This window comes from Octopus bimaculoides, chromosome 4 (assembly GCF_001194135.2).
Source record: "Octopus bimaculoides isolate UCB-OBI-ISO-001 chromosome 4, ASM119413v2, whole genome shotgun sequence".
NCBI classification, from domain to species: domain Eukaryota; kingdom Metazoa; phylum Mollusca; class Cephalopoda; order Octopoda; family Octopodidae; genus Octopus; species Octopus bimaculoides.
Genome location: NC_068984.1, coordinates 92,792,854 through 92,802,973, shown reverse-complemented (window position 1 = coordinate 92,802,973; position 10,120 = coordinate 92,792,854). Strand labels below are relative to the sequence as shown.

At 37.1% G+C, this 10,120-nt stretch overlaps 2 protein-coding genes across 2 annotated transcripts in view; one reads left to right on the top strand and one right to left on the bottom strand.

Moving 5' to 3' along the window:
• Nucleotides 1-10,120, bottom strand: part of LOC106878195 (osteoclast-stimulating factor 1) — a 69,483-nt gene that overhangs the window by 15,998 nt on the left and 43,365 nt on the right. The window contains exons 5-6 of the mRNA XM_052967259.1: nucleotides 9,099-9,218; nucleotides 1,252-1,330 (exon numbers count right to left, since the gene is read on the bottom strand). Of these exons, the coding sequence (XP_052823219.1) occupies nucleotides 1,252-1,330; nucleotides 9,099-9,218 (199 nt within the window). The remainder of the gene's footprint in view (nucleotides 1-1,251; nucleotides 1,331-9,098; nucleotides 9,219-10,120) is intronic.
• Nucleotides 1-10,120, top strand: part of LOC106876361 (divergent protein kinase domain 2A) — a 106,789-nt gene that overhangs the window by 89,340 nt on the left and 7,329 nt on the right. The gene's annotated exons all lie outside the window — the stretch shown is intronic.

Sequence of the window (10,120 nt, the reverse complement as noted above, 5' to 3'; positions counted from 1 at the left end):
ACATATATATATATATATATATATATATATATATATACAACGGGCTTCTTTCAGTTTCCATCTACCAAATCCACTCACAAGACTTTGATCAGCCCGAGGTTTTAGTAGAAGACACTTGCCGAAGGTGCCATGCAGTGGGACTGAACCAGGAACCATGTGATTGGTAAGCAAGCTACTAACCACACAGCCACTCCTGTATATGTATATATACATATATATATATATTAAGAAAAAAGATGCAGTTATAATTTTGGATAATTCTTTATTGGCACTTTCATTTGTAAGTAAAGTTGAACCAAAATATAAAAGAGAGGAAGATAAGTTTCAGAACCATCTTATATACTATAACTAGCTGGCAACAGGTTAAATTATGCACTAAATTCAGTGGCCTTGGTTTTTGTTCTACAGTGAACCTAGCTCTGCTGGCCTATCTCTCCTTAGTCTCCTCCAGCTGCACCCTCCTCATTGAGATACTTCATGGGTTAGCTGAACCTAATGTGCCCCATGTACTGGAATCAGCCCTTGTCGATTGGCGCTAATGGGCTTACCATCCCCCAAAATATGGATGTCCAACACAGCTGGGATGACATCAAATGAAAGTCCACCTTCAAAACGGTTAGTGACATCACTTGACCAGCACCGCCTTGCTTTCCACCATTCCACCTTGCAGCCAAATAATGGTGCATGGCTCAATTCAGTGCTCTCCTTATTTCTTACACACATAATGCTCTGTCATGTATGCACACTGAAATTACCCATCCAGTGGAAAATGTTGGCTTCACTTCTTTCAAGCCTTAGCATGTCTTCCGTAGTCATAGCCAATATCTCATTGCCTTGCAGCATATGTACACAGGCATCATACACTCTGCCTTTTACTCTGAGGGAGTGGACCTTTGTAACTAACAAAGGCAGTAGCTCTCTGAACTTTGCTCAGCCCATTTTTATTCTAGCAACTACACTTTCAGAACTTCCTCCTCCACTACTAACTTGGTTGCCTAGGCAACAGAAGTTATCCATACTTCTAAGGACACACCCCCACCATACATTTGAGGAAGTATAGTCTCTGCACGTCCTTCAATGTTTACTGTATCTGCACATCTTCCACACACAAAGACTACTTTCTGTTAACCTTTCTGTAATACCACTGCACCTCTTATGTAACCATAGCTTGCACTGGGTACACCATATGGAGTTCCTGCCATTTATTTATAATGTTCTGCAAAAATATTATTAAAGAAGACATCAACAAACCTTTGTCCAATAACATTTCCACAGCTGTAATATGTCTTTTCCATGCAGCTGAGTGAAGTGGTGTATCACCAAGTTTATTCTGGTTATGATAAAAAGATTTGTTTAAGATTAATCTGTAACATGCCAAAATAAATGAAAAAATGGAAAGGAAAAAATACTGGTGATGATGTGAAATGCAAAATATCTGCAGTAGTTTGTAAACACATAGAAATTTCCATTTCATAAACATTACATAAAATAATTACGTATAATACAATAAAGCAAATAAGTTAATTCCATCTAAAAAAATATTCATTTATTCTTGTTGTAAAGTTATTCTAATGTTAAAATTCAGAAAGAGAACATGATAACCAGACATTGAAAATATAATTTCACCTTGTTAAGTGTCATTTAGCTTGATTTATTAAAATATTAAAATTTATTTTATTTTCATATGTAGAAAAGTTTACTTATGCTGGACACTGATAAGGATGTGAACAATTAAATTTGACATCCGATATATAATACAGTTTTAGAATGATTTTCAATGTAATGTAAAATTAAATCCATACACTTAGCAGAAGTAAATTCAAGTATGAAGTATTTCATCTAGGTTGGATACATTACTGAAACAAGTGGTCAAATCATACCTCATACTTCTTCATTTGCCTTTGAACTTTAATCAACAAAACACAAACTCTTGCAAATTTTTCCATCTTTGTTATGTGCATGAATTAGATCACTTAAATAATAAAATTTACCCGCAGGTACAGCTATGTGGTTAAAAAGTTAACTTCTCAAACACGTCATTTCAAATTCAACTCCACAGTGTAGCATTTTGGGCAAGTTTCTTTTAGCATAATTTCAGGTCTACCAAAACCTTCTGAATGAAATTTGGTAGATGGAAAGTATACAGAAGCCAATGCATGTGCGTGTGTGTGTGTGTGTGTGAGTAAGAGAGAGAGAGAGAGAAATTATGATTATATAAAGAAAGGAACAAAACTGGTATGTCAAATAAAAATATCTTTTTATGCCAACAGTTCCAAACCTTTAGCATTGTGACTCATTCTGGAAAATCAATAATCCTAGTACCTTTTTATTTTATATTTGAATTAAAAGTTATTTTGAACAACAAAAAAAAAAATTATTCAAATTAATGATTGATACATTCTTGAGCAAATATTCTTCTGTTTTTGTTTGCAGTAAGCATTGTGTTATGGCCCTTATATCCATGGCTTACTGATATAACAAATATGTTGCTAATTTTTTTACATTCCCTTCAGAGTTAAAACTATGATTAAAACATTGAGAACTACTGCTTTATGCCAAGGCTGACTTTGCCACTTGCAGGTTACTGAGTTTACATTTTTAGCAACCATCTCAACATACAAAGACCTTGCTACCCCAGTTGGTTAGTGAGCAAGAATGTTGTGCTGGAACACCTACTCAATATCCAATCATGTGGCTCACCATTTCAACTCTCCAGGCCATTCCCACCCTATCTCTCTGTCTTCAAACTACTCCAACATCACAGACGCCCATCTACTAGACAGCTTTGTACACATCCATTCTCCAAAGCACCAGCAACTGACAAAATATCTTCTGAACTATTTCCACTAACAAACAGATACCTCCCCACCTCCACACACACACACATTTGCACAACTAGGCTCTCCTGCTCACACAACTTACTCACAGTGATGTGTACACACTCACACAGAATGATGTACTACCTCTACTGTTACCAACTATACCTGTTGCACATTTCCAACATTTCAACTGAACAGCACAGCAACTTCTACTGTCCACATGTTCAATTGACTGATCTACTTTCAGCCTTCATTAACACTATCACTATGTCCAGATACATTTCAACAACAAAACACAGAGCTCTCTCTTCCTTTTCTTCATAAAGAACATAAACTTGAAAGCAGGACATTTTACTTTCTTCTCTGTAACTACATTTATTCAGATCACTAAGAGTCCTACACAAGTTTCCTCTGATTCTAAATACCCAATTCACTTCTTAGCATGCCTTCTTTATTTTGAGTGTAATACCAGATCTTATTTTGTTGATCTATAAAATGAAAGGCAAAATATTATAATTTATATATTAAATTCAGAATTTGTAAACGATCAACTTTGACAATTCATATTAGTCCTTACATTGATTAAAAACACTGCCTAAAGTATTGTACTGTTAAAGAAACATGTTATTTTCTATATGCCACCTCCTTACCTTACTAGAAATTATTTCTTAAGTCTTTCATTACTTTCAGCAAATATTTATGCAAATGTTTTAATTGAAAAAATAAATCTATTTCTTGTTAATATGGAAAATAAATGTAAAATGATATGAACAGTTGAAGAGTGAAATAAGTAATCACAAGAAAAATATCATCATCACCATCATCCTTTAACGTTTGTTTTCCATGCTGGCATGAGTTGGATGAGTTGGATGGTTTGACCAGAGACGGCAAGCTGGAGAGCTACACCAGGTTCCAGTCTGATTTGGCTTGGTTTCTATGGTTGGATGCTCTTCTTAACGCCAACCACTATACAGTGTGTGCTGGGCGCTTTTAACATGGCACTAGCATGAGTGCTCCTACATGGTGCTGGCACACATGTTTTTATGAGGTATTGATACAGGGCTCTTGCAGGCCAATCCTCTTCATCATTGGGAGTAGTCTTAACACTTCTGCTGCGGCGACAGGTTGTCTTGAGTACAGCATGTCTTGGTCTTTTGTCATCTCCTCCAAAAGGTTCGGTGTTCTCATGTCATCCTTCAGAACTTCATCCCATGTCTTTCTGGGTCTCTCTTTTCCATGAGCTCCACCCATTTTGAGTGGTCAGCACCTCTTTATGCAACTGTCCTTATCTATGTGCATCACATGACCAAACCAGTGCAGTCTTCTCTCTTGCACACTACATCTAATTCCTCTTATGCCTAACTTTTCTCCCAACACTTTAGCCCTCTGTCGCACTTGTACACTGACATTGCACATCCAGCAGAGCATACTAGCCTCATTCCTCTCTAGCCTTCACATGTCCCCTGCATTCAGGGCCCATGTCTTACTACCATGTAGATTTGCTGTTTGTATATATGCATTATATAATATTCCTTTCACAAGGAGAAGGAGACCTTTGGTTGACAACAAGGGCAAAAGCTCTGTGAATTTTCTCCGTCCTACTCTTATTCTAGCTATTACACTTTCTGCACATCTACTCCCACAACTAATTTGGTACCCTAGGTAACATAAATTATCCATTACCTCTAAAGAGCCATGGGGGCATTTGAGAAACTCAATTTCTCACATATTTGTAGTTTTTATGGCTTCTGTGCATTGCACCTTGTGTGTCCATAACTTGCACCGGGCACACTGTATGGAATTCCTGCCTACATGTTTCCTACAAATTGAGCAGGGCCACTTACCTAAAGTAGGTAGGGTCCAGTCTGTTTTCTTGCTTAGTCATTGTTAAGTTAACTTTAAAGTCTTTAGATTTCAGGTTTTGCATCTATGTCTGGAATTTCTTTTCTAACTCTGATATACAGGGTGATCAGACAAAATGTAGACATATATTTATACAAATAACATCTCGATATAAAATGATATATTGAATTTAAATATGCTCAAATAAAGCTCAGAAAATGCAGATTAAGATGGTATATTTAATTTTCAATATACCATCTGGAAACTACCTGCTGGATACTGGGAACAACTTGAGAGCAAGTGGTATGAACAATATCTTTGGAGATTTGGTCCCAGCATTTTCACAAATGGTGCATAGGCTTTGCGCTCAAGGATAGACCATATGCCAAAGTCCACCAGATTCAGGTCGGGTGAAGAGGTGGGGCCAGAACTCTTTCGACCAGAATGCTGTGAAATCCTCTCAACACCATTCTTCAACACTTTCAGTTGTATGAAATGTTGCACCATCTTGTTGGATAGTTACACCTTTGTCCCCCATTGTTGCAATAACCCAAGGGTCTACTTTATCCTTTAACATGTCCAAATAAACATGTTGGTTGACTTTTACACTCTCTTCAATGAAGATTAAAAGAGTTTTTATGCCATTTGAGGTCACACCATTATGATGCAGGTTTCTGCCACCAAAAGGATAATCTTTGTTTGACAGGAATGTCCTCTTAATTTACTGCATATATATGACCATGTGGATTGTGGCATGCTTGTACACTGAGTAACTTTTCATCTGTGTATAGTATTGGTGGCAGCATGCCATCTCTCAGCTTTTACAGAAGCTTTGCTCTTTGCAGTCTTTTTTTCTTTGTGGCTTCAGACAAATGATGTGCTTTGATATCTTTTATAGGAATAATTAAAGATCATTTTTCAACAAATTATGCATAATTCCTTAGCTTGTACCAGCTTCTGAAGCGAGTTTTCTGATGCTTCTTTTTTAGTTATGTCTGATCTTTTCTTTGGTGTTTTTGATGAGCTTTTGAGTTCTCACTGGCTGAGGCAGAGTAGTTCTCACTCTTGGTAAGCAAGAACCAGTCCCTTTTATTCACTTGATTACTTTATAGACTCCTGATCTGCTAACAGTGGGTTTTAAAATCTTGAAAATCTCACAAGGAGTTTTTCCTTTCTTGAATAGCCCTTCAATTGCTTTATTCCACTCATACTAGCTTTATTCTACTCATACTAGCTTAAATTCCACTCATACTAGCTTCAAGTATATTAAATTTCAAGTATGAATTAGCTTTAATACCACCTTAAATGTTAAGAGTATTAAATTTTTGAAATAAGAAAAGAAATGATAATTAAATTTAAGTAAAATAGATGTCTACACTTCGGTTGATCACTCTGTAGAATCAGCTATGAGGGCAAGTTCATCAGCATATAGTAGCTCCCAGGGGCTACTGGTTTTAAATTACTCTCTTATGGCCTGGAGCACAATGATGAAAAGGAGGGGACTGAGGACTGAGCCTTGATGAACCTGTACACCAAATTCTTTGCTGTATTTTTGGTACACTAACAGTGTCCCTGTACATGGCCTGTACAGCTTTCACAAACCACTCATCTCCCTCAGAAACAACCATATTACACAATGGTTGGAGGCATTCTCTAGATCACTATTGAAGGCATTCTCTAGATCAACAAATGCCAAGTATAATGGTTTATTCTTAGCTAAATACTTCTCTTGCAGTTGCCTGACTATGAAAGAGCATCAGCAGTGCTTCTGCTCAGGATTCTGAAACTATAACTCTCTCCATAATTTTCATCACCTGGTCCAGAAGTTTGATGCCTCTATAATTGCTTCTATCTAATACATCTCTTTTATACTTGTAGCAGCTAACTATAATGCTGGATATTATGTCTTCCTGAATAACCTAATTAACTATGTGGGTAACAAGTCTATATCCTGCCCTACCAGATATTTTGGGCATCACACCAGTTATTCCAGATGGACCAAGGGCTTTCCCTGTTTTCATATCTTTAATTGCCTCATCTACCATACTGCTGTCTACTAGGATAGCTGGTCTTCTGTTGGGTTTACGAGGAAGACTCCCTTTATCCCATTCATTCTCCACATTCAATAGCCTTGCATAGTAACTCTACAGCACTTTCTTATCTAAATCACTAAGTGCAAGAATACCATCATCCATCCATACACACTTCTCTTCCACAACACCTTGATTCTCTCTAACATACTATTTAGCAATCCAGAACACCCCAAGTCTCTAATCCTCATGCTGTAGGACACTGGCAAACCTCTTCCTTTCTGTTTTCTGCACAAGCTGGATAAACCTGAAATTTAGCTTCCCTTTTAGCTTTCAGATATGATTCGTTACTACCCCTACTTTTCCATCCTTTCCAGACCTGTCTCTTCTCTTTTATGGCCCTGTCAACATCACTGTTCCATCACCATGTCACCCTTGGTCTGGCAGAGGCTTTGCTCTAACAACAGATTTGGTCTGTCACTCTCATTAGATTGTCTTGTAGGAATTTCCAGTTGTCCACTACATCATATGTCTCAATCACTTCTTCCATTTCATCAAAGGCTTCATTAAGAACATCTCTAAATCTCTGCCCATTTAAAGGATCCTTGAGCTTCCTCAACCTCCTTTTCTATACTGGCTTGTGTCTGAATCCTTCTGGCCCTAAACCTGAAGTCGTTAACTACTAGTGTATGTTGAGTTGTACATTCTTCAATTGGGAAAGATTTTGCATTTGCAAGTATACACCTGTCCCTGTGTCTGGTGAGAACGTAGTCAATCTGGAAAGTGCGACCACCAGATTGGTAAGTGATCAAATGGTTGGCAGCTTCCTGAAGTTTGTGTTGTAGACTAATAAGCCATGAGCATCACAAAACTCTAGCAACCTTGTTTACTCATTTCTAGACCCAAAGCCATAGCCTCCATTTACACCCTGAAATCTATCGGGGTGTCTTCCAGCATGTCCATTGAAGTCTCCTGCCACAATGAGAACACTGTTGTGTTTCACCATCGAGGTACTCCTCAGAAAGGACTTGTAGAAGTGGTCCTTCTGAGTACCTACAAGTTCAGTGTGCAGAGCATAAGCAGAGATAACTGACACTATTACAATGAATAAGGCTATTCTTAGCTTAATAATCCTATGACATACTCTGACTACCTCAATCGCCTTATATACCTATTTCTCTGCTAGTAAAATATTCATGCTCCCTAGACCATCACTGCTGCCTGCCCAGAAAAAGACTTGTATCTATATCTGTCTGTAAGCTGTCAAGCTGAGGCTTCCCTCCATTGTATCTCTTGCACAGAGTATACATCTTCATGTCACCGCTCAAGCATTTCAAATCTCTCCAGACCTCCCTTTCATTGTGCCAATGTTGACTGTGGCAGATCTGAGCTTGTAGACTTGGGAAGAAGGTTGGGGGGATGTTTTCAGCTTCTGAACAGAAAAAGATTTTGGGGGTCACATGCCAGGAGGCAGCTGGTCCTTGTGCCTAGTGTGAAAAGTAATGTTATGATTGCAGTTCCAGTTTCCCTCAGTCCCAGAAAACCTTTGTGGGAATACACTTACATACAAATAAATGTAAATTTACATACACATACATTACAAATATGTGCACAGATATATAACCATAATTTATGTATATGCTCATGATTGGGAAAACAAACATGCATAAGCAATCAGTATATGCACATAAAGTAAAGTCACCTTTGCAGTGGTGGTGGTGGTGGGAGTGAAAAAGGGAATAAGAAAGGGATTCAGTTGAGATTACATTACTAGATGTCCCATTACAAAGTTTACTGACTGAAGTTGAAAATTATTTGTCTATCAATAGAGATATATCTGTTATCCATAATATCAGAGAGGGAAAGAGAAAATTAAAATTTGATAGGAAGTTATTCGCCTATCGATAGAAAATGGAGAGATTATATCCATTCAACCACATAAGGAAAGAGAGGAAGAGAGAGAAAATTTAACCAAATTTAACAATTAAACAGTCACATATTTAAGGAGAGCAAAGACTGAAGAAAAAAAGAAAATATAATAAATAAAATAAATCAATTTGCTTAGCTTATAGTTCTTGTAGGCTTCTACGAAGCTCTGAACACCACATGCGAGTTTTATATAGGAAACATAGTAGGCCTACAAGATCTTATGTGAGACAGTGAGTTAGGGGAATCTCACTAATGATCTGCTAAGTGAGCAATGAGCATGCTAAGACGCTTAAAATCATCAACATCATCACCATCAACAGCATCTTCCTGACATGACTAAATGTCCCACTATGAAGTTTAGTGACAGAAACCTATGTTATGGAAAACAGATACATCATTATTGAAAGATATTTCTATATAAATAATAGGAAACTAGAAAGAATTCTTTAGAGCAAAAATAATCTTTTAATTAACAAACCTGAACGTTAATTTCTATGTTGCTGACATTAAAAAGTGTCTCCATGCAATGAGTATGTCCACCATGAGCAGCCCAATGAAGTGGAGTACATCCAGCTTTATCCAAGGAATTTACAGAAACCTATATCATTGAAATATAAATACAGAATCAATGTAACAGTCTTAAGAAGATATACATATTTATATATAACATATACACATGGAAAAAATAGAGTTGTATAAATATTTATTTTATGCAATGTTTTTAAATTTAGAGAAGTTAATGTGTGAGTACACACACATACACACAGGGGCATAAATATGCTAGTGAAAATGTAAAATAGACAGGCACCGATTCTTAAATTCTAACTTCTTAATTAGGACAGATTACTCCAGAAGCAGATGAGTTGGCTAGAAGAAAGACAAAGTTCAAGCAGATATCAATGATGAAAGAGAGACAAACAATTATAGGTGTAATGCATTTATATAACATATATCTATTTACAGGATGTAAATAGATCTGTACAGTTGTTTCAGTGAATGTTTGATATTGTAATACCTATGCAAACAGGTGAACAAAATGAGTTAATATGACTAAAAAGCATTTAATCTTTCTTTTAACTTTTATATTACACACATGGACACAGGACACAGATGTGTGTCACTAGCCAGCTGGAGGAGATGTTCTCATGGGGCTAAAAGCAACAGTAACATCCACCCTTAAGGGTCAGCCGCATTTAAGTGGCAAATATACTTCACCTTGTCGTGCAGTTACTGCTAATACCTTGTTCAGAGATTTAACATTGCTTGTTATCACTTTTTCGAGATCAGTGAATATTTTCATTGGAAAAAGTATATACGTATTTGCATCGGGACATTTTTCGTATCGAAGGTCGGCGATTGTCGTATGCTGAGGACAGGTAAATACCCAGAAACTCGAGTCCGTACGTATCGCAGATCAAGATGGGAAGGATGACTTCTCTTTGCAAATACAGACAGGACACAGATGTGTGTCAATAGCCAGCTGGAGGAGATGTTCTCCTG